The 24,847-nt window shown below is 40.4% G+C and overlaps 1 protein-coding gene across 1 annotated transcript; it reads left to right on the top strand.

Annotated features, from left to right (window-relative positions):
- The first annotated feature begins 1,054 nt into the window (after window positions 1-1,054).
- On the top strand, window positions 1,055-24,053 carry LOC138592626 (protein TsetseEP). The gene is made up of 13 exons (XM_069663458.1): window positions 1,055-1,328; window positions 8,189-8,307; window positions 8,871-9,087; window positions 9,255-9,355; window positions 10,416-10,530; window positions 10,671-10,705; window positions 12,206-12,335; window positions 13,728-13,820; window positions 15,131-15,157; window positions 15,745-15,765; window positions 18,498-18,614; window positions 20,424-20,483; window positions 20,595-24,053. The coding sequence occupies exons 1-13, from the start codon at window positions 1,265-1,267 to the stop codon at window positions 20,621-20,623; spliced, it is 1,128 nt and encodes a 375-aa protein (XP_069519559.1). The 5' UTR covers window positions 1,055-1,264; the 3' UTR covers window positions 20,624-24,053.
- The last annotated feature ends 794 nt before the right edge of the window (window positions 24,054-24,847 follow it).

Here is a 24,847-nt window from a genome sequence, read left to right as displayed (position 1 = left end):
AAAGGCGATTCAGTTCAGCTGTAATAAATATACTTTTATTAAGTCTGAGGGAAAATTCATAGGCTAAAAAGTGTTGAAGTAAGTAAATAATGCAATATAGAGTATTAAAAATAGTCTTAAAATATTCATACTCAGCAGATTTAAAGGGTTTAATAAAGCCGTTAACCTCCGATGTGATTCACGAACTGAACGTCTGAATGAACGGCGCCCCCTGCCGGTCAGTCCCAGTAACAACATCTCAATCTGGCATTGAAGCGGCTCCACTAAGTGGTCAGAAGTAGGAGAGGAGTCTGAGGACGGAAAATAGCATTTTCTCCTCTCAGGTCCATGAACTGGTTGGTTTGCATGAGGTCATGTGTGGTTCTCTCAAATGGAAACCTAACATTAATTTAACATTAGAAACAGACCAAAGCCTTACATTTTCCAAATCCTGTCATTCAGTGTTCTCTTATTAAACTTGATATTTGAATAAGTCCAAGTAAATCACAGGCTTATTAGGCTGTTAGAGAGCAGTGAAGGCAACCTTAATCATAGGGAAAGTATTATTATGTATGGAAATGTTTTATAGGCCTAGGGCTGCCGATTAGGGAAGCTTTTTCATCAAAATTAGCCTAAATCCCTATGGGCATGTTAGCATAAAGGGTTGATGGCACGTCGGTGGGCTACTGGAAATGTAAGATAATCTCCTGTAATGGCAGTCTCATCCCCGCTAAAGGTGGACATCTTCTCTATTCCTTTATACCATTGTAAGGAAACAGCTTCTGTTACTTTAAATACCTAAAAGCACGACGACTTTAATGGAAGATGATGTTTCATAAGGAGTTTCGGGTTAATGAAGCTTTTCCTGAGGCTGATAAACACGGGTCCCTATCATAATTGCCGGCAGCAGTCATAGGATCTGAATGGTTAAACAGTGCTGATTAGTGGAGGGAGGGAGTAGCTAATGCCTCCACAGCCCTGCTGTCTGCCTGCCTGTATTTGGGAGAGGGGCCCCGCCCACCTTAATAAAGACTGGACCTTTTTCTCCTCCAATCCAGACAAAAGGAAGGGCATCGGATCCGCGGTGGCGCGCATTGAGCTGAGCATCTGAGCACCTTGGAGACGCCACGGGTTCTAGAATCGACGCGCAGAACGCACCGGCACACCGACGCACACGCCCTCCAAGATCCACCTGAAGCCCTCAGACCGGTTAATTGTCCTGTTTGAAGGAGAAGAAAGGAGACTTTGAGCCCCGGTTCAGTCGAAGCCAGAACACCGTGTTCCCATGATGTCATACCTGTGGATTCTGCTATTAGGAAGCCTGCTGGCTACAAGCGCCAAGGCACAAGGTAATGATTTATTCTCCAATTAATTCAGCCCAGTCCTCGCTTTTATGCAGATGTTTTTGCCTGTTTGCATGCGTCAGATATCTATATCTATCTATCTATCTATCTATCTCTCTAGCTGATGTGTCCTTTTTCTGTCTGTCTGTCTGTCTGTCTGTCTTAGTCATCTTCATTTTTCCTTCATTGATATCCCCCTGGCTCTCACCTATCTCCCTCTCCCTCTCCCTCTCTCCTTTCTCGCCTCTGCCTCTGCCAGTCTTCCTCACATTACTCATCCATACATGTCTGTGTCCGTGCGAGTGTGATTGCCAGTCTGTCTGCCTCCCTGTCGGCATGTCAATCTTACTCACCTTTGGTTTTCGTCTGCCTGTTTAAATCTGTTGACTGAATGCACAAAAGCAGCTCATCTGTGCTGTGATTGTTCATGGATCTGCAGCCCAGACGTTATAATTAAAATAGGTGTGTCATGTTATATAGCCATATCTTTTTGGACATGAGTTTTGGCCAACAAAGGGTGTGGTAAATCCATTGTTCTCACATAAGTAAATTCCCCCTCTTTTTCCCCCCTCTTTTCCCCCTCTCTCTTTGTCTTCATATCTGTCTTTTAGATCCCTGTTGCTCTTTAAATCAGCCTTTTCCTTTTTTTTTTCCTTCTCCATATCTTCATGCTTCATTATTCACTCCTCTTCCTCTTCCTTCTTCTTCAGCTGGCCCATGGGCCCCTGCCCTTCCCCGCGGCGCATGCAATGATTTCACTTTGTTCGAACCAGCAATAAAACTCAGATGCAGAGAAGGGAAGGAGTGAGACAAAACGCACACACGAGGAGGAAAAAGAAGGGATGTTGGACAAAGATAAAAGAGACATGAAGAAGAGGGAAAGGCAGAGATAAGGAAGTGAGAAGGAGATAGTCCAAGTAGCAATAATCTTATGCAAACAAACTTTCAGTTGAACGTTGGTGCGTGGACGTGATCAGGGGTAATCTCACTCTACCGGTTCACTTTTTATTAGCATATAAACCACCAGACTAACCACCTCTTTACACACACACGCACACGCACACACACATGCGTCCTCTTCTTTTTCTTCTCTTTCCCACACACACATTTCCTCCCTAATTGCTGAACTGTAACCTCGCTCTAATCCCGATGGATGCTGGTGAGGCAGGAAATCTCCAAGGGCGTGTGTGCTGCGCTCGCTCGCATGCAAGTTTCTTCACTACTTCTTCATAGTTAGAGCGAAAAAGATGGTGTGCTGGGTCAGCCGCGTGTGTGTGTACATCATGCACGGTGTGTGTAGGTTATAGAAGTGGAGGATAGGGAGTGTCTGGGTAACTAGATCCAGCTCCAGCTGTAGACAACACCCAGCAACACAACTAGTTTCAGCGCCTTTTTCTCCCCTTGGGCCCTCAGCATCTGCAGTGTGTGTGTGTGTGTGTGCGCGGGGGCGTGGGTTATAACTTTAATGTATAGAACATGTGGGAGTAAGGGAGAGCTTCATTAATGTGTGTGTGAGCGTGTCTTACAGGCAGATGAAAGAAGGCAGAGTTGTGTGATGTGTGCCAGGTGTGTGTGTGTGTGTGTGTGTGCAGACTTGTCTGTGTTTACACCTTCAACTCCCATCACATAAATCACTCTTGTGGTTGAGAAGTGAAACTCACACACATACATACACACGCACACATGCACGCACTCCCTCTCCTCCCTGCTCCCATGAGGGCTGTTTTAAGGTGTGCATGATTAGGGTAAACACAGCACTTTCTGTCCTACAAACCAACAATAGAACCATACCTGACAGAACAATGTGTTATGGAGGTGCTGTTGTATCACATGACAAACACACATTCGCACACACACACACACACACACACACACACGCACACTGTCTGGTTTAGTGTTACAGGGAAAGGCTTGGTTATCGGTTACACACGCATGCATGTACACGCATTATGACTCATCCAACTGCACAAAACAGACGATCTCACGACAGGAACCAAATGATGTTCCTCTGCTTTTGGCACTAAAGCCTCAAACTCCAAATGATGTAATATTCAATGAGGGGTAAGTAATTAGAAGGGAAGTAAATTTACATCTCTGTTCTTTTTTATAAACAAAACATAATGAGACTATTAACGAGAAGTGGTATCATAAGCCAAGTTCCATATTCCAGACTTTGGTTATCAAAACAGCAGCACCTGCATTAAGGCCGAAAACATCAAGTGCGAAACATGATTTATGTAAAAGTTCCAGCTCTCTCTTCACGCTCGATTGGCTGTTGTCACTTTAGATCGCCGACGTGATGCAACTTGCCGAAAGTGCTTGGAAGGAACATAAAATGTAAATTTGCTAATAAGAAGAACAAATTCTTTGAAGTAGTGTATCTATCATGTTACTTTCACGCATAGTCAAATTAATGACTCTGTTATGTCATTATAAAAACAGCTGCTCTATGTGAAAAGAGCCCTGTAATGATTTGGCTCTGTATAAATAAACTGACTTTACTTGACCTGACACGTACAAGAAGTCTCTTTGTAAGTGGTTTCCAACATAAAAAACAGGGAAACGAATATTAATGTTAACTAAGATGGTAGGTTATCAGGAGTGTTTTTCATGCATGCGTAGCTCTTATAAAATGTCAAGACATATCCTGTCTGTGAGTGCATCCGCTCTTCACTTCAGGTTAAAAATTCACAACAAGGTATACATTTAGCTTAGTCAGCAAATTGGTTGGAACGTCTTTGGAGAATGATTAATTTTAGTGTTAGGTATTTTGGCATTGGGTTTTTTTTGTGTAATTTTTTGGGACTTAGATGTGAGGATTGACACCACTTTGATGCCTGTTCTACAAATTTAAAGGGGACATATTTTAGCTGTGCAATCAATTTTATAATATTCTAATGTGTTTTTAAATCACGTGGGTAAAGTTTCGTTGTTGTATAAATTGTATACATATTTTAATTTAGTCAATTTTCGGAGCCTCTCCTTCTTCCTGAAACGAACAAGCCGTTTTGCCATTCAAAGGTTAGACCTTAGCCACGATTGGCTGACAGTATTTGGAGTGACCGCGTAGCCCCTCCCCCACGTGGGGCCGCGCTGCACTGTCACTCCAAAATTGTAAACGTGGCTGCTCTAGGAACGGTTATTCAGCCTTATCTGTACGAGCCAGGAGGTATCGGAATGGTAATTTTGTATCTTGACAACGACTTGACTAGTGCAAGAAGGCAGCCTGAGGTGACGATTGGTCGATTTCAGCGAAAGCGAGGTTCTATGTAGAAACCTGCGGCTGTTCTGAATGGCCAATTTCAGAGCCGACCTTTTTAAACATGTAATTCTGGGAAAACACGGAATTATGCAGTTTTCACTTTTTCACTGTGAACGATAAACACCCAAAAATGTGAAACCCATGCACAATATGAGAATATCCATTCAAAAGATACAGCCCCTTTAAAGCTACCTCCAGCGGCTAGTTAACTTAGCTTAGCGCAAAGCCTGAAAACAGTGGTTGTCAGGTTCAGACCAAAAGTAGCTCTAAAGCTCAGAAGTCATAAGTCATTTCTTTACCTCGCACTAAGACAGAAGTGTAAAACAATTTGTGGTTTTATATAGTGTTATGTGCTGGACTATTTCTTGGCGCTGACCAGTGACTCACTGCGATGCCAAGAAAACAGGAAGTGGATGTACCTGGCCAAGAAGTAGTTTGGCACAAAACACCCTGTAACGCCTCAAATATTTAAATTAGTGAGGTGCTAGGAAGTAGTTTTTGTTACATTTGGAAAGAGCCAAGTTTTCCCTCTCTTTTCCAGTCTGTAAGCTAAGCTAAGCTAATGCTACTATAGGCTTACTTGTATCTAGGGTTTTTGTTAGAAGCTCAAGTCTCAAACTAGACTCTTTCTCTACCAATTAAAGACATCTATATTCTACCTTTGCGTAGATAATAACTGTCAGTTTGATTGACGCCTTCACAGAGATACAGTCGAACCTTTGTGGCTGCAGTTTGCTTTGTTGTTGAAGTGGACTGCCATATATTGAAAAGTCTAATGTTTTGCCCACACCCTTTGCTAACATGGAGCGGGGAGAATATTAGAAACACATTTCATTGTAATGCAGTCCAGCGCAACACCACGACTTCACTAACAGACAAAGCAGAATAAACAATTCTTGGAGAGTTTGAACATAAAACAGACTTTATAGGCTCTGTAATAGTGTAACATATGGAAATGGATAGCTTTATAGGTGTGTAGGTGTAGCTAATGAAGTGGTCAGGGAGTGTATTTATTTATCTTTCTCTCCACTTGTTTTTAAAAGAACACAACATAACTGCCAGAGTGATTTTTTTCCCACATGTGTCAACTGGTTTAACTTAAGGCTTTTCCTGTGGGGACCTTTTCGCCGTTTAACTCCGCACATGCTGTACAGTCCCGTACAATCGCGTGCAGCCATGTCAGAGACACACAGATGAATCATCAGCCTCAAGGGAGAGCAGTGGCAGAGAAACAAAGGGAGTAAAGAGTTTGGGGGAGAGAAGGAAAGGGGGGAGGCATACTTTAAGACAAGAAAGAGAGAAGAGAAAGAGGGAGAGAGAGGTTTGGATGTGCAACAAATTGTTTCACTTCAGCACTAACACAAAACAGCTTCCTTAAAGAGCAGGAGTGAGCGCGCACCAAAACTTTATACGTGTGTGTGAACATGTGCTTGTTTGTATGTTTGGACTGAAAGGGGAGGAGAAGGTGTTTTTATGAGGTCGGACATATGCATGTGTGTGTGTTGGTGGGTGTGTGTGCTGGGGGGTGGGTGAGGTGGGAGGGGGGTTTATGGGAGTGTAGTGGAGGTAGTTAGAGGAGGAAGTGGCAAACTGATAGATGGGAACAGAATGTTCTATAGAGTGGCAAGAGAGAGAGAGAGAGAGAGAGAGATTGTATGGTGGGCAGTGTACCTCTCTCTGTCTTTGTCACACACACACACACACACACACACATGCACACACACACAAAGAGGAGTTACATGAGAGCCACATACCTCGCACACGTGTATGTAAGCATAATGCCATGAGGAAATGTGCCCTCATTTACTGTAAGGGGAAGCATAAACAGTAATGCACACACACACACACACACACACACACACTCACACGTCAGAGATCCTTTTCTTTCAAGTTTTGATATTCTGATGATTTAACGCCCTTCCTGTTTTATTTTGCTGTCTTTGTGAAGCACTTCTTTGACTTTTATTTTGAAAAGTCCTCTATAGATAAAGGCAAGATAAAGCTAACGTTCCACTGACTGTCATGTTAAGGTTCTAACTGTTCTGTACAATCACCAAAATCTTTGCATCCAAACTATGCTCAACCCTTCGAATGATGGTACACTTTGATAAAGACAGCCTGGTGTAACACACACACCCGCCCACACACAGCACACCTGCTCATACATGTATTCACACATGCAGTCCTGCTCCATATGAAGCTCTGAATGCTCTGTAATACAGTGACATTTACTGGAAAAACAGGGATTGAGAGAAACAAAGAGCGCTTGTTTTTTCGCCCTGTCATGTGAACGAGTGCATGTGGTGTGTGTTTCGTCATTTCCCTTGTGCACTTGCATGTGTGTGTATGATTTATTTTATGGTATGAGTTTGTGTTTGTGTGTGTGTGTAAGAGCGAGGGGAGCCAGGCTGTCACCGGTGCTGCTCACCTCCAGAGAATTTACTGTGTGATGGAAATAGTTGAGATGTGTTCGTGCCGCTCTCCCTCTAGGCTTTGCTGATTCTGATACGATCTCGCTTGGCAACTGCAATGATCCCATCTTGGAAACTCGATTGGCAATGAGCATAAAAAGATGATTGTTTTGTTAAAGCAAAATAAGAAAGACGGTTATGATAGAGCAGCAAAATCTTATTAACTCTTATTCCTTTCTGATATGAATTATTTTGAAAATCTGTACTTTTAAGTGCATGTCCAGCCGTTCTGAACATTTCTTCTTCAGTCCACGCAACACCATTATTTCTAGATGGCTCTGCCTCTTAGTCAATGACTGCTACTTTTATTTTGAAAGGATCTGCTGCCCAGATGAACCAGCATCAGGGTGCTGCTGAAATCAGCAGAGCAAAGCACCGATCAAGTCAGGGCCCAGTTTGCTGTTTCAGCTCCTCGCATGCAACAGGGGAATGTCACAGCGCTTGCTCAAGCACCGCGCTCATCTGACACACACACAATGACCTAGACGCACACTTTGTATTTTCTCATTAGCACGCAGCTGCTATGCCGCCGCTGAGGTCGAGGCCGAGTATGATGTTGGGGCAGGTCGGACTTTATCAATGTGTCCGTCATCCAGTTGTGGCTGGAGCGTTAACATCAGGCACCAATCAGAGCAGGGTGTGGCTCTGTGTATGTGTGTGTGTGTGTCGGTGGTGATAGACATGTAAGAGAATGTGTTGAATCCACAACATCTTTAACGACCTTTCTGACGGATGATTTTAATGGTTTTAAATGATAACAGATGGATTAAGGCATGCAGTTTTTAATTACCAATGGTTATACTAATCACTACCAGTCTTATATTCAAAAAGTACTATTTAATATAGAGTTTCCTCTTATAATGACACAAAAAACTGTCAGTATATTACCTTTTGAGGATGCATTTTAAGGATTCAAATTCAGGAGTACCTCCCTTTGAAACACAGAAATGGATTTTGGGTTGCCATGTCTGCCTCCTTTCTTCTTTTACAAAGTAAATCATAGCTACGCAGACTTCTGTCAGCTGTTTGATGTTTATTGAAGCAGCAGGGTTTTTTGAAATTGATATGTCCCTGAAGTGTGTGCTCTTCCTTCATTATTCTAAAACTTTCTTTCTTCACACTTCTTTGTTTAGATGATGAAGCCCCAACAGAGGAGGTGGCAGCTGAGACCACTGAGGCCCCTGAAGAAGACCTAACAACAGAAGCCAGCGAAGAAACTGCAGCGGAGGATGAAACTGAGCCCGCAACTGAGGTAAAGAATGGGAATAGTTTGTGTGTTGGTTTAGGATGTCAAAATAACGCCTACTCTTTTAAGAACTGGTCTTAAATACAGAAGAATCCAACTGGGTGAATAAAGTATGGTGAATATACAGTAGTTCAAAAGCTCAATTTCAAAGTGTTCCTCACGCAAAACTCCAATAAATGTTTAGCTTGCGAAGCTAGAAGCACGACTAGAAGCTCTGAAAATACAAATCTACAGAGCCTAACAACTTCTACCAGCTCAGGGCCTCCTGAATCATTCAGTGTTTCAAGGTAACGGTGCCTCTGTGTGACCTTGAACTCGTCAAGCTCACTGAATTCTGGAGAAAATCCAGTTCTAAATCCTCCGGCTGTCATTTGATAAGCTGAGACTTGGCTGCAAAACGTGTTCCTTATGAAAGCTGCATCTTGGTTGAGGGTTAGAAAGTTTGATGTAGCATATTTAGATAATAAGATGAACTTAATCTTAGCACCGACCACCTGAGGGGCTTCTTATCTATGGATGTGTAGAGATGAGTTTTTTCTGGGTCAAATCATATCATTATGTGAATACAGGAAACACCGGAAACTGAGCCTGAGCCTGAGCCTGAGCCCGAGCCCGAGCCCGAGCCCGAGGCTGACCCTGAACCCACTTCTGACCCTGAACCCACCACGGAACCTGAGCCAGAGATGACTACTGAAGAGGACGTAGAAGAAGAGACTACTCCTGAAGATGCAGAAGAGGTGACTCCTACGGCAGAAACAGAGGAGGAAACACCTGCAACAACACAAGGTGATTAATGGAAATTCGACGCTGTTAATAATAGGGAAATTGAAAATACTTTTTCAAACTCTCTGGTTTTGCTAGAACCTGAATCAATCAGTGCATTTAAACAAACCGCCCATGCCTTTAACACACCAGTGATCTAATACCTGCATTTGTCTCACTCTCCTGTCCAGAACCTGCAGCTGATCCTGAGGTGAAAGACACAGAGGCTGAGCAACCAGCAGATAAAGAAGAGGAGCAACCCATCATGACGACAACAACCGCTTCTCCCAAGGTAAGAAGCAGATTAAGAGAGTCATTGAAATATAATGACAAAGACAAAGAATAATTATAAGCATCTACATTATTTTTATTGATTTATTGATTTTTTTTAAATATACTGTATATGTATATATTTGTGCATAAATAGTTATGTATTATATATTTATTTTTATATGATGTCATTTGTTTATTTTGTCCCTTCATTTATTACAGAAAAACCCAACCACAGCCAGTTGATTGACAGCTTGGCCCTTTAAAGAATAACAATAGCAATGGGGAAATTATTGAGGAAAAAGGGATTATTTAAAGGTTAAACAAATCAAAACATATATAATAAAACATGTACAAATAATATATTAAAAATATTAAGTACATACAGAAATAAATTAAGTATTTATTGTGCAAGTTAAAAAAAATGCTAACGATTAGGGCCTGTGTCCACTAACAGCATTTTTAGCACTGGCAGCACCTTTTTTTCTATACAAAACCAATGCAGTTCAGCGTTAAGCGCAAAAACGTCCTCTGTGTCAGCTCACAGCACTCTTAGTGGAAAGATGGTTCAACTTTGAAACACTGCTGTGCTCGTCAATGTCAATTCTCCCTCACCTACCAATCAAAATCAAGAATGGGTGGGACTTCCGATATCAACTTTGTGAACAACAATGGCGGGGCAAAAGCTAATCCTTTCATTTTTTCGATTGTAAAATGTCCAGGTGTAGAGCTGCTGCTAATGCCAGGACACCATTCCTTTCCATTGTTTCTATGTTTACTTTGCAAACTTTCCTTGAATAAAAGCAAATATTAAACATACAGAGCAATTTAAAACAGATTAAACGGTCACTACAAAGGGAAGCAGAAGTGCCGCCAGACAACTTTCGTAACCCAGCAACGGTTAGTGCCGGTGGGTGCTGCCAGCGCGAAAAACACAGTTATTCTGACAAATAAACTATGGTCTAACAAACTTCCCCATTCCAATGAAATCAAAGTGCCAATAACCCAGGTATTATTCATAACAACTTTATATGTCTTTCCTCCATGTTTTTACAGTATGCTATATTTAACAATTTCAACAGGGTGAAGCTGATACAGCTGCAGCACCAGCAGCAGATCCAGAGGAAGATAGTAAGGAAGAAACTGATACAGATGTTAAAGAAGCCCCAACAGGCCCAGTCGTCCCCTTCCCTACAAGTAAGAATACAGAATTATGTGTGCAAACATCTCACACTCGTTCATGCATTGAAGGAAAGAAAGGCAAAAAGACCACAGCACAATCTGACACACACTGCAGTCATGAAAGCAAGAATTTACATGCATTTTTTAACATACAGAAAATTACCCTGGTACAGACCGGAGCAATGAGACAGTGGGTAGGAATTTATACATGGCTACATGCTCAGGCATTTTGGTAAGAGCGGATGCATTGTACATGTGTTTATTTTGATAAGAAAGGAACATATAGAAGCCTTAAGTGAAAGACGTAGTGAAAGTGAAACACGCGTTCTCCATAGATGAGCTCACCTCTTTGAAATGCGTGTCCTATACATGGGGAAACTGTACAAACTTGTTTGTAAAAGTTCATGTTCTGTGCCTTTGTTCTGGCACATTCTGTCCAATTATTATGTCATAGTGTGGTATGGTAGAAACAGGCTTCTAAAGTCATGATAAATCGCCTCAAATTATGTGAGACCTTAATATGCATGTAATTTAGTGTAGTAGAGCGAAATGAGATATTCCTCCTTTTTGAGCACTTTTTAAATAGGTGTGAAAACTAAATATGGGGGCTTTAGAGATTTAGGGGAGATGCATTCAGCTTATTTTTTAATATAGATATGTATTAATGTCTTTCCAGATATGACTTTTTATTTTCTAATTCTATGAAAGATCCAGATAACAGATTAGCGTTCCACATCTGCTCTGCCATTGATTCTGAAAGAGATAATGTATAGTGAGCAGGTTGTTATAGTGGGAGTAGCAGGACCACGATACGACGCCCTATACTATAGTGCTATACATTATCCCGCTTATTATACGGCTATTTACTAAGAAATCAAATATTTGGAACAAAATATTGATTTGGAAATTATTGTATTAATTTAAAAATGATTATATTTCCATTGTCTGTTTAAAAATAGTCCATTACACTCACATTAAGGGATGCATCCATAGCAACTGTTAACTTTGTAGCCTTCTTAAAATAAGCTAACCGAGCAGTTTTTACTGACATTAAAATTGGCTAAGCTAGCTGTTATTACTCACATTAAAATGAGATAAGCTAGCTGTTATTACTCACGCTAAAATGAGCTAAGTTAGCTGTTATTACTCACATTAAAATGAGCTAAGCTAGCTGTTATTACTCATGTTAAAATGAGCTAACCTAGCTTTTATTACTCACATTAAAATGAGCTAAGCTAGCTGTTATAAGTCACATCAAAATGAGCTAAGCTAGCTGTTATAACTCACATTAAAATGAGGTAAGCTAGCTGTTATTAGTCACATTAAAATTGGCTAAGCTAGCTGTTATTGTGCAGTTTGAGGTTTTCTGTCTCATCACTGTCAGAGTCTATTGACATTTTCTTATCCATTCACCATCTATAAACGCCGCCGTATCCCGCAGGCCTACTGTGTTTAAATTATTTTCAATGTTTATTTTATGTGCTCTCTTCAGTTTCTTAGCTCTCTCTGTTGTAGCCTTCAGTTTTTGCATATTTCAACCATTATTGCTTTTCTCTGCTGTTCTTGTCTCTTTTTTCCCCTCTGTAAACATACTAATCAAATAAGCATCCCTAGCAACAGTCTGTTCTTCATAGCAACGGTATGTTATCGAGAAATAACAGACCTCGGACTGTCATAATTAACCAATCAGAAATGTATAAGTTGTCACAAGCCGGGTCTTACAAAGTGGTGTTTACATGTTTCATCAAACAAACCATTAATCTGCTCTTTGCCTCTGCCAACAGATAAACCAGATGTCGCTGCACCAAAGGTGAACGCAGGTAAAAAGATTGCTTTTTTTTCTCCAATTCATTCTTTCACCCTCATTTGAATCAAATGACTCAACCACAACACCTAAACCTCAACCTCTTTGATGCCAAGTCTGTAACTAGATAACAAATTAATAAGGCGTACCACAAATATTTTCTTCACAGTATGACTCATATGTTCTTCTCATCATATAAGAGCACTTATATTACTTACAGAAAATATCGTTAAAACCTGTTTAGTTTAATCCCTAAAGTAACAATGGAATCACTAGGAAGCTGAGCTGTTTAAAATCCTACATAGCAGCATTTTAAAACCTTAATGAAAATGGCAACTGAGTGTGCTCAGAATGGAAAATAATTTTAAAGTCACTGCACAATTTCTGAAGAGACTTTTTGAATCTCTACTCTGGTCCTCCTAACGCAATATTTCAAAACATATTAGAGCTCCACTGTGTCATATTTTGACCCAGGGATGTTATTGATGGTGTTATCAGCCATTTGAAATAATGCACATGTCCTGCTTTCAAGAGCTATCATGTATCATTTTCTGCAACTCCCTAATTTCTGAACAAATAATAGAAAGCAGATGTGCTTTTCGTTTAAAGAGCATGTCCCTTAGGAAGGTCATGAGGTGGGAATCTGGCCTGTATAATTCTACCTCCTTAATTAGGAGATATGGTTAAAGGAAGATAGGGGAAGAAGAAGAGAGGAGAAGGTGATGAGTTTAATGAAGAGACCAGAGAAGAAAGTAATGAGCACAAAGGAATGAGAATATGTGGAGTGAAACTTGGCTCTAACTTTGGTTTCATTACTTAACATGAATGCACTCACTTGTGACTCATCCTGATTTAAACTCAGTACTAACTCATTATGATTAAAAGTCAGGATTATTTCATGCGAGAGAGCAGATCACTGGATAATTGCACCTCTGAGGTTCCATCAGCCCTAAGATAATTCAGCGATGCTACCTCGCCCCGCCCGGCCTCCAACTGTTTTGTGCTCTGAGTCACACATGTTGTATAAAGTCACTTGGGTTTTTCCCCAATGAATCTGGAGTCAGGGTAACGTATTGTTCAGGACAGATGATATCCTTTTAATCTAAGTCAGAAGATCACTGTCACACCCTTGGAGCAGGTAGTGTTTCAGGGTCCGTATCAGGGACGCCTCTGCAGGGCTTTCACTCGGGGACATGAGGGAGTGAACTGGGGAGTGCTTCCATGATGGTAGATGGTATCATCATATTAGTTTAATAAAGAAAGTGAAGTATAGTGTGATAGAGAAACTAAATGTTTGGGGTGAACATCTGGAGAAATCCCTCTTGGGCGGGTCGGTTAAAAAAGAGAATTTCCCTGCAGGGATGGATATTGCATTTCTGTCACCGATGATATGTTTTTGTTTTTTCAGATCTGGGATTCAACTTGGAAGATGCTCTGTCAGAAGGGACCGCAGCGGAGAACCCATCACAGCCAGGAAAGAGCCGCAGTTTGGAACCTGGGCGTAAGTAATTTCCCATAACAATTAAGGGAAAGAATTAAGAATTAAGGGATCCACACAAGAACAGTTGGCTTCAAAATTTGCATATCAAACAGGTACTGGTGAAGGGAGTTTCAGTGGAACTGAACAATGTTTCCTAAGTACCACATCTCAAAGATAATTTCTTGTCATTCTGCATCTCAAACTGTGAGATTAGCCTCGCTTGTTTAGACTGGATTTCCATGGAATCAGCAGCATCTCCACTCTAGGGACTTACATTATGCCTTCTTGAACACGGAGGGTTGAATACTTTGTGTTTGTTAGCCTGTCAACAATTGCTCATGTAAACAGGAAGTGGGTGGGATGTTTGATTTTATCAAATTTCTTTGTAAATGCTGAAAAAGGCTATTTTATAGCTATGTTAATCACATAAACATAGCTTTAAAAAACTAAACATAACTTTCAAAACACATTTTTGAGCAAAAGCAGCTTATTAACCAATAGATTCTTGTGCAATGAGCTAAAGCATCGGCCTTTCTGTAACTGGCCTTAAATAAAAACAGCATTAACACAGTCAAAAGAACAATGACAAAAAAAAATAAGGCAGCCATCTTTCTGTACTTGTTCTAATTTGGCATCAAAACCCTTTTGCCAAACGCTTTGTTGCACAAGGCCACTTACTCAGCGCCTCATGAACTGTTATTCTGTTGGATCTCTTCACCGAGAGTCTGCCATTCTAATTTAATGAGCTGCGTTCCCATGACACGGCAACAAATTGGCTCGTTTTACCTCCTGGGTTGAGAAAGTTTAATCACCAGCCACAAAGAAATTTGACAACTTAAACGCTGATTTTCCTGAAGCAGCTTTTCTCAGCGCTTACACTTTTATTCCCCGTCTGTAAGCTGATTCGTGTAGGTCTGTATAATCATTATAATCTGGTGAAAGACGCTCCTCTTTAGCGCTCTGTGATTAGCGGATTTGTCAAGTTGAAGCAGGTAGCCGTGATGTCACAGGCGAATACAGACAGGCAGAATGAGATAATAGGGTTGTTTGCATATTGATCAAGGGAGAGAGAGAGAGAGTTTCCCTCTCTTTCTATGAGTGGAAAAGAGGGACATTTTTTTGCAGAGCTCTGTGTGTGAGTTTTTCCAGACTGGTTGGGACAGAAACTCTAAACCTCTAATGCCTCAGAGGTATAAAGTACAACAAAGAGAATAATCTCGCTCTTCTTCTCGTCCCTTTCTGTCAAAGTGCTTTACATGCATCATTAACACATTAAAACTACAACCTATAATGCCTCCTTTAATCACATGCCTCTTTCTTTCCCTCTTTAGCAAAAGCTGCTGGCGCCACAGGCGATGGTAAGCCTTTTGTTTTACATTCATTTACAGTATATGTAATACCAACAATCACATGACGCTACCTTCAGTCCAAATCGCACAAATCCCAGTCAGAAGCTGTTGTTGTTTTGCAGCTGCAGCAGCAGTATTTGGGATTTTTATAGTACTGAAACTTGGTGAAACACAGGATATTACTTGCATGCTTCTGACAATAAAAACAGGATACAAGAGTGTATCCTCTTCTCTATTGTTTAGTTGAAACGATGCTTAAAACTGGCCTTCTTTGGAAGTATTTTACTGTGTATTCTCACATGTAGTCACGCTACTATTGTTGGCAGTGCCAGCTCTTACTTCCGCTCCCGTTTGTTAAGCTGGAAAGCAGATACTGCAGAACGACAGGTGCATGTTTGTGCATGTTTTAAGTAAACGTTTCCTTGTGTCACATTCAGTATGTAGCTCTCTTAGTTTTAATATTCAAATTACTTGTCACGCGGCCATTCCACAGATGTATCTGCTTTTCACTTCAAGGCACGACTGTTAAACCAGTTTGTAAATGCTTCGGTTTCATGATCCTAACTGTTTCTTTGTCTGTCATCTCTTTTAAACAGTCGACAAACCTGAAGCCCAAGGTGAGTTCTCCTTCTTTTTTTGTCTGTTTTGGACACATGAAGCCACCCTCCTGCACACTGTTCCAAACACACCTGCCACATAAGTGCTCCCCTATTTTGTTGTGTCATGCAAAGCATGACAGGTGTGTTGTTGCTGCAGCTGCTGCATGACATTTTCAAGCTTTTCTTTTTGCACTTGAACTTCCTTTCAAATTCTATAGGTACCCTAGCATAGATTGAAAAATGACACGGTCAGTAAAGGAGGAAAGTTGTACCTGTAAGTTGAAGAATTTAACGAAATACGTAAAAGGTTTTGGTCACCAGTTCTAAAATTTTTAATTGTATTAAAATAAAGAATATATATTTAAAATAAGGGAAAGTTAGTTGATTGCATCTCTCTATGTATCAAAAGTCATGGGTCAGCATGTTAAGTTTGACTACATAACGACAGGAAGTCACATACACATCTTGATGTATCCACAAGCTACTGTAGCACATTTTCCCCTGACCTCTGACCCATGCCATGTAGCACAAACAGTCATGTGATAGGGGTCGTGGCTGCTGACCACAAACGGTTCCCATTGTGTTTGTTTCCATAGCTCCGGAGTGTTCCGTCTTTTCCGTCAGTTTGTTTAAGACCAGACCATCTGGTGTGTCCATGTTTGGCGCTTTGCATTTGTGCACCTGCATGTTCGTACCTGTCTGAACTCCCCTTTACTTCCTTTTACTGACTCACTTTATCATCCTGGGTTTTTTTTTTTCCAATTAATTTCAGTGACTCATTCACGTTTTGGAATTCATCCTGACTCACATGAGCTCTCTGACTCATGCCGCTCCCTTATTTTTAACGGCTTTTATCTTTGTTTACAGCTGGATATATATTGAACTCTCTCAATCTCGCTTCTTACTCATCCATTCAACCCCAACATCCTTTCTTCCCGCCGTCTCTCTCTGTCTCCGTTATCACTTCAGCATATCCTGCCATTATTACTTAGTGTTGACTGAAACCACTGCAGGGACAAGAAAGGGCAACTGTTATATAAGAGTTGTAACTAAGAACAAGGAGTAAAAACAATAATATAGGACAATAGAGCAGAATAAAATCACTGAAAGTCAATTCACAGGGCTTTTCTAGCATGATGTTGCCATTAAATATTACCTCCCTTATTCCCTAGATTACACGATGATGCACATCAAAGCATGAATACTGCATAAAGTACAAGTAGTCAAACAACGTGTAGATGTCTTTCTCACATCTGCATTTAGTTACTTAAATATTTATTTTAACCCTTAGAAAAAAGACCTGTTATTCACATGTAAACTATGTTTAGGTTATTGTAATTACATCTTTGTATTCTCACTAGCAACACCGTAACAAATCACATGAGGGTCTCTGCGGACACTGGTGAAGATGCCGGGGTAAACGGCATAAACGACTTCCAGTCAAGACTTCCTTTTCGCGTGCTGCTTTGTTTACAGATAAATAAACCGTTTCTTCTTGTGATTTACTTTAATTAACGGGTCTTACCTTCCCTGAAATTTCAACATCACGATGCAGATTTATAAAAAGTAAAAAATGAAACTTTGTCAGGTCTGTCCTTAAGAGGAGAAGAAAAACTACTTTTAAAATGCTTGTTTGTTAAACGGAGGTCAGATAAATCATTTCTGATGGGAGTTTATGTCAAGTTGAATTTAAGATCTAGAACGGAGCTGTTAGCATGCAGGTGTCTGTTTATACAGATTAATACGAAGCTTAATCATCATCAGATAGCCGCTGATGGGAGCCGGAATGTCATTGCGATGCATTATTTTCCATCTGCTTTTGCTCTCCACACCGTAGCCTGCTGATGCGTGATTGGTCAATACTACTCGGACTACAAGCGAACTACAATCAGAAACCAGAACATATGCCGTCCCGGAAATCCACGTCCCACGTCTGTAAATAGTTGCCCTGATAGATACTTCTTTTCCAATAGCCTAGTTGTTGACAGGCGCCGTCTTGCGGGGGCTGCGGGGGTATACTTTACGGCAGTGCTTGCTAGCACTAGTAACACTACGCGTGCTCACTAACAAACTGAGTAATTCTCTGATAAGAGCACTAGGTGCACTATACTATAATCTTCTGATAGTACTTCATTATTTTTCTTAAATGAATACTTGTAGTTGAGTATTTAAATGTACTTAAGTTTTTATTATGATAATCATGAAATTATAGGCTGTATGTGTGCATCTGTTTTTATGCCTTTAATAGTCTATGAGACACATTTACTGTTATGACACAGCATGAAAACTATGCAGATACATGTTGTCATAGTAACTGGGTTACAGGTGCAGACAGATATATGTGCGGTGGCTGAATGCTATTTTGGATCTAAATTATAGGATAGGAGAGCGGAAGGGGATCAGAAAATACTTGAGCAAGATGCTGCATATCTCTCTCTGTTTCTCTCTCTCGCACACACAGACGCACCCTCTCACTTGCGGACACACACATCATGTCATGTCATTGAGCCTCGCTGCTGAGCTGCCATTCATTATTTCAACTGCAAAATGGCACCCAGTGGTGATACCGAACATTACAATCTCATTAAGTAGGTGTTACACTGACAACCATCCGCCACAGCACAGTCCCATTTGTGTCCTAAAGCGTGCTCAAGCTAATGTGTTCAGAGCCCTAATGCAAATTGACTTTGCATGTGCAGCTCTGACGCACAGGTGTCAATTATCTCTTTCTGTGTGTTTGTCTCCCACAGAGGGCGGCTCTGGCTCTTTAGCAGGCATCCTGAGTGCCGTCGTTATCGCTATTGTGGGAGCTGTTGCTGGATACGTCGCCTACCAGAAGCAGAAACTGTGCTTCAAGAACAGACAGGGTAATTATCTTCCTGGCTATTTAACCCAAAAAATCTAAGTGACATTTACAGGTGTACACGAGGTTTCATATTGGACTGAACTGCAGCACTTATTCAGGAGATGTCTTTGCACTTTTGGACTCAAGTGTCTTGAAACAAAAGCCTGCGAGAGATTTTGCTCCTGTGGCCACGTGAGCAGTCAAGCAAATGCTTTCAATAACCTGAGCCTGTGTCTTTTTTTAGGTCCATCCCTGGAAATGTTTCATTCACTCAACTAATGTTGACCACAATCAGAAGTTCAGATCCTTAAATAATTCACTCGTGACACTCCTGTAATAACTGTATATAAAGTCGGACGACGCGTCTCCATCTGCTCTCATTGTACAAAATTGAAGCCAAATTAGCCCCCTGCCATCTTGCGCTGGTGACATCATTTGGAGTCTGATCATTGCAGTAGAGATTGGCGGTTGGAGCCGACGTAGCCACTTCTGCTAACCAAAACACACACTTAACTTATCAAAAAAAACACAGCAAAGATCCCACACGTTGACGTGCTTCATGTGCTTCATGTGTTGGTCTGAAGCAGATATTCACAGATATGGAAACTTCAGTGTGTGGAGTGATTGTTTTAGTTACTTCTCCACTCACCGTTCCTCCTCTACTCTGTTAATCTGGAACAGATCGGCTGCAGGAGCCACATTTGTCACCAAAACTGTCAATCATCATTTTTACAGCATCATATAACTAATTAAAACTAAACTTTTCAGAAAAATGAACACTTGGACACAAATCAGCATGATAATAACTAGCTAAAATGACAGAAACCATGTTTGAGAAAAATGTATTCGGCGTGTATTTTGATTTTATAGTTTAACTCATGTCCCATCTGTTAACATGGAGGAGGCGGGCTTTATGACCTATACTGCAGCCAGTCAGCAGGGGGCGAATTGGATGTTTTAGCTTCACTTTTAGGGAGCTAAATGTGTCTGTTTGCGTTCACACATGCAGCCCAGGGACATTTTCAGAAGTGCAGTGCATGTGTGAAAAGGGCTTTAGTGACACCCTTCAGGAGAGTCAAATATGGGTAACTTTTACCATAGCAGAATCCAAGCCTCTAATCCAGCTACTGACATTTTTAGTAAAACATTGCTTTATTTATTATTTTGCTTTGGAGGTCAGCAGTCTGCCTTTGAGACATAGCAAAGTCAGCTTAATCCTTTAGAAAGTGTTGTCAATTACAATCAACTCACACACACACACCCTGCATACCAATACGACCAATTCAGCAAATTTCTATTTACTGTCAACATCAACAGAAGGCCACTCAGCTCAAGCAATGTCGGGCAGGAGTCAGATCCAGCTAAAGGTTTATACTGTGAATATATACAGTAATAGCTATTATTTATTAATGCTGAATAAAATTTGACTAAATGTTACTTTTACAGGTTCATTTCTCTTCTTCCCCCGCACATTTCTCAGACAGCTCAGTCAGTATTCATGAATATTAATGAGGAAGTGACATTAAATTAGCATGTCAGGCTCACGTAGCGCTATTGAAATGGACCGGGAAGGCTTGACTGCTCAGAAATAAGTAGTATTGAGGTTTAACACCAGAAAAAAAATCTGTGACAAATGTTCATGGTGGTGATAATGAGCAATTAGAGCTGAGAAATATTAGCAACCCAAGAACGTCCCCTAGGGTGCTCTTAATGTCACACTAAATGATATCACGAATTTATGAATTTATGCTCAGTTCATTTAACGCTTATGGAAACCAAACTGACATTGTCTTTCTGTGCTTTCGCATCTGCCTCTCAATCTCGTGATCAGAAGCAGATCCAGAAGCTGCACGCAAAGCTGATGCTGCAGAGGCTCAGTCAGATCCCCAGGGTAGGCCACCAAAACACACACACGCATGTAAACACACACTAAATGCATAAATCAAACGCAGTACTCTGAAATGTTACGACCTTTACATTGTATTTATTCTCCTCTCTGCAGTCCTTAGCAACCTGCTGAACTCCTCCTAGACCAGCAACGATCACATGACCGCCTGGAACAAACTACCGGCATGCAGAGTGGCAATCTCACTGTTCAGCTCTATTGTCTGTGGAGCTAAATTACTGTGAGGCCCCACAGTAGGGCTGTGTGTGTCTGTGTGTGTGTTTCTGTCTGTTTTTAATGTGTGTGAGGAAGTGTGTGCGTGTCTGTGTGTTTGAGCGAGTGTACGCGTGTTGTGTGTTTGCGTATATGTGGGGGGATTGAAAGGAAAAGCAAGTAGAAATATGTGAACCTTAGGGATTTTATGATTGTTAAAGCATAGGAATTTATGACAATAATTGGTCAAACTTTCTATTTTAAACCAAATCCAATTGTTTTCTTTAAGAGGGGACAATAAAGAGATTAAATCTCAGATTAAATATGACCATAAAATGGCTAAATTATAGAACTATCTTTTTTTATTTTATTTGTATGGCTGCCATAAAGCTCTAGAAAACCAGTGTGAATATAAATCAGTGACAGACACTTTGTACTGAATACTTAAAGAGGGGGTGTTTTGCTGTTTCACATTTTAAGACATATAATGTTACAATGTTGGATGTTCATGCTAAACATGGGTGAAGTTTCAGATCTGTAGGTAAAAGTATGTTGGAGTAATCCCCAGGCTTCTCAGCTCAGTCTGCAGGCTGCTGTGAACGCCAGGTTTCACACAGTTTTTTCTACACGCTTGCTGTCGGCTTTTCTTAAAGGGACAGAGCTGACCGAGTCATTTCAGGCAGAGGGCTGTACGAGGGCCTGCACAAAGCACCAGTGTGAGTGTTTTTTTAGCTGTAAATTATGCTTAGCTTCTCCACAGGCATCACAGAGTGAAATATGAATCTTGAAATTGGCATAATACCCCCCCTTTAAAGTCACTTTTTTTCTGCTCATTCTGTCATTGTTCGAGCCACTTGTTTGATTAGGAAAGCCTACTGGAAACTTAAGTGAAACATATTTTTCTTTTCATTGTAATTGTCTGCAGCACAAACGCAGGGTAAATGGAAAACAGGGGGCTTCAATAACTACCACTGCATCTCCCGGATTCTTGTAAAAACAGTATGATTATAATTCGAGGATTATGGGGATGCAGTTACATGGTCCAGTGTGTGTTCAGAGGGCCACTGATGTCACTGTATGTGTGTTTCTGTGTTATTGTGTGTGTCCTTTTTAATCGGTGAAGGGGCTTAGTTTTAAATCCTGATGGTCGACGAACACTTCTCCTCAGTCAGTTCAGTAAATTTAACGGAGAAAATCCTGATAAACTCATTTAAAGCTCCTGTGAGGAACTTTCGCTTTGTGTTGCTTTGGCGCCCCCTGTGGACAAAGCCTTACCTCTTATCTGTTTGCTGATTTTGTCCTGTACATGCTTAAGTGGTGGTTTTCAACAAAAAATCTTATCCTGCTTTCTTTAACAGTCATATGTATAACTCACTTTTAATATTTGCGCTGGAAAATGTAAACAAAGGCAGCGTGCAATTAATCGCTTCGTCTGACACCTAGCCAGCGGTTTCAGGCATTAATAATAACTATATAGAAATAATCAATTTTGTTGCTGATGGTCTGGTTTGCTTTTGTAGGTCATATAGAGGAAAAAGAATTAATTTCAATCTGTTTCATAACCAGCAAAAAACTCCTCACAGGAGCTTTAAGTCTTAAAAATTGATTAAAATATACAAAACAAATTTACTGAGTTGAAGTGAAGTGTCGTCCCGATCTGTTTGAATGTTCACCCGACATGGACAAGTTCAAAAAGAGGTCATGTAATAATGTATTAGACGATGTTCTGATGTAGTACGTGTCAGTCTAGTTGTGATGCAGTAATTTCTCCTCTATAGTGCCTTTCACTGACACAGCCTGGCTTGAACAATCTACACACACAAGAGAGCTGGGACAATGAAAGTGAAAACAGGCAACATAGTAGATGAATGTAATGAAAATATATTAGCAAGAGAATTGAGGAATGTATGATTAATAATTCAATCATAAAGAATCATTTTGTAGTTAAAAGCCTCACATTGAACCGCTCATGTAAGTGAAACTGTTACGTTAACGTGACAGCTGCTGTATATGTGTTCACAGTGGGCCAGTTTGCTGTTTTATTTTTAGTACTTTTATATTACCTAATAATGCATTCCAAACTCTGAACAGCCTCCATTGATTTCACTCCTCATTGTGTGTCTCTTCATTTGAGCAAGCCAGATGCTGTCACGGTGGTTTTGTATCATTCATATTTCCATCTGCCTGTGATTTTTTATAGCAATTTTACATCTTAGCAGTGGTGCCTCCGAGCTGACGCAGATAGTCTCGAGTCGACTTGTTTGCTGTGGTATTTTGTGAATATTATTGTGAAATGCCTCAGAAGCAGCGTTACTGCATTTAGAGAAAAAAAAAAGCCCAACGTTTTATTTTTGTTTCCTGCAGCCGTAGCACAAAAATATTAACTTCTGAATGTCTTTTCGTTGCCTTGCAGTTTTTTGTACTTGCTCTGCTCCCTTTAAACTTATAGGGTCATAGAGGTCGCATAGTGCTGCAGTTCATGTAAAATGTGTTACTTGTAAAGCACCATATAGCTGCAATACAGGACAGAGACTGTTTGCTAACAGCCTAGCCTCAAGCTGAGAAATATTAATAGTCTGTGATGTCACATATCAACTAATTCTACTGTATAAACTGTGGGCTGGACGTCGGATCAAAGCTCCGCCTTCTTATCCTGTAATCTGTGATAGACTGAGTTTCTCTCGACACAATCGGACCAAGTGGAAAGTGGGTCTGAAATTACAACATCTGCACAAAATATCCGTTAAATAATAGTACAAGCTGTCTAATAGAGCCACTGATGCCTTCAAAATGCTTCACAATAAAAGCACTCTGCTGTCCTGCAGTGCACATTAAGAAACCTTACTGGACTAAAACAACAAAAAATCTTAAAATAAATAAGGACTATTTCTGTTCTGTGCATGATGGTCCCAAACAGTCAGATTCCTTGTGAACACAAACATTTGGAGCGTAGCGTCCAAACCAGAATGTAAACCAAGGAAATTGAAGACTTTTTGGGTCCTGAAGTGCACACACAAGATAATGCTAAGGCATCAATAATGGCGCTGAGCGGTCCTGCCTTATATTTCCTCAAGAGATGAACAAAGAACAATATCATTATCATAAATAAACATTGAAACAAGCAGGTGGTTTTAATAACACAATATCTACAGGAGAAGCACTTTCCTATCCTGTATACATCTTGATTCATTAAACATATTTAGACAACTCATGTTTGATTTAGACTAGTGATTCTTCCTTTTTATTTAAATGTTCTGTGTTTTTTTGTGTGTCTTCTTGGTTTTTTGTCATCTGGCACTTGTGTTGTTCTTCTGGAAATGTGTAAATAATGTTTGAGGAGTCAATTAAACAGTTTTCGTGGGAGTTGGTGTCCTGTTTTCCGTGCCAAATATCTGTCTGGTGCGTGTGTGTGGTTGTGTTTCTTTAAGATGATATCAGCAATGAAATGACCTCATTAACGACACGCTTAACTCTGTGACAGAAGGTATTTTTACAGATATAACTCATCCCAGAAATACACCTGTGTGTGGAGTTTGTGCAGCTGCCTCTTGCTCATAAAACAAAACAAAAAGGTCTTTTTATGATCTTAGACGTGACCTGAAATGCTCGATATGTCAGGTATTTATAGAAGAGAACTCATACACACTCTTACCAGCGCGGTCAATGATTGATGATGACAGGTTCATAAGGATACGCCTGAGGCCCTCAGGAAATCAAATGAACCTGTATACATTTTTTTCATAGGTATTCATTTCAAAGCCACAAGCCTTTACACCCACACCAACTGTAAACAACTTGATTAAACTGAGCCCAGACAGCGGCTATGATGACTTTGATTTTGACTCAATAATGCAGTTCCAATTAAATCAGACTATAATTTGACTCATGGTTTAAACAATAAAACTGTGTTTGTGTCTGCGGGATCAGCACAATCGTAAAACACCAGAGATAAAAGATACTTAGAGATTGTAAAATCAGATAAAAGTTCCTATATCTCAGAGAATCATAAACCTACATTACAAGGAAAAGTAGTATAGATATAAAGGACAGTTCCAGAGAGTCAAATTATTGATTATTGATTAACTTAAACCCCAAGTTGTAGCTGGTCTAAAGGGCATCTGTACCAACCTTTTATTACTGTACTGCATGTACGTTTA

Source organism: Semicossyphus pulcher, unplaced genomic scaffold, assembly GCF_022749685.1.
Source record: "Semicossyphus pulcher isolate SPU_LCO1_2020_fin unplaced genomic scaffold, fSemPul1.0.p SCAF_15, whole genome shotgun sequence".
In the NCBI taxonomy this organism is placed as follows: Eukaryota; Metazoa; Chordata; class Actinopteri; order Labriformes; family Labridae; genus Semicossyphus; species Semicossyphus pulcher.
This window is presented reverse-complemented; position numbering and strand designations above follow the sequence as displayed.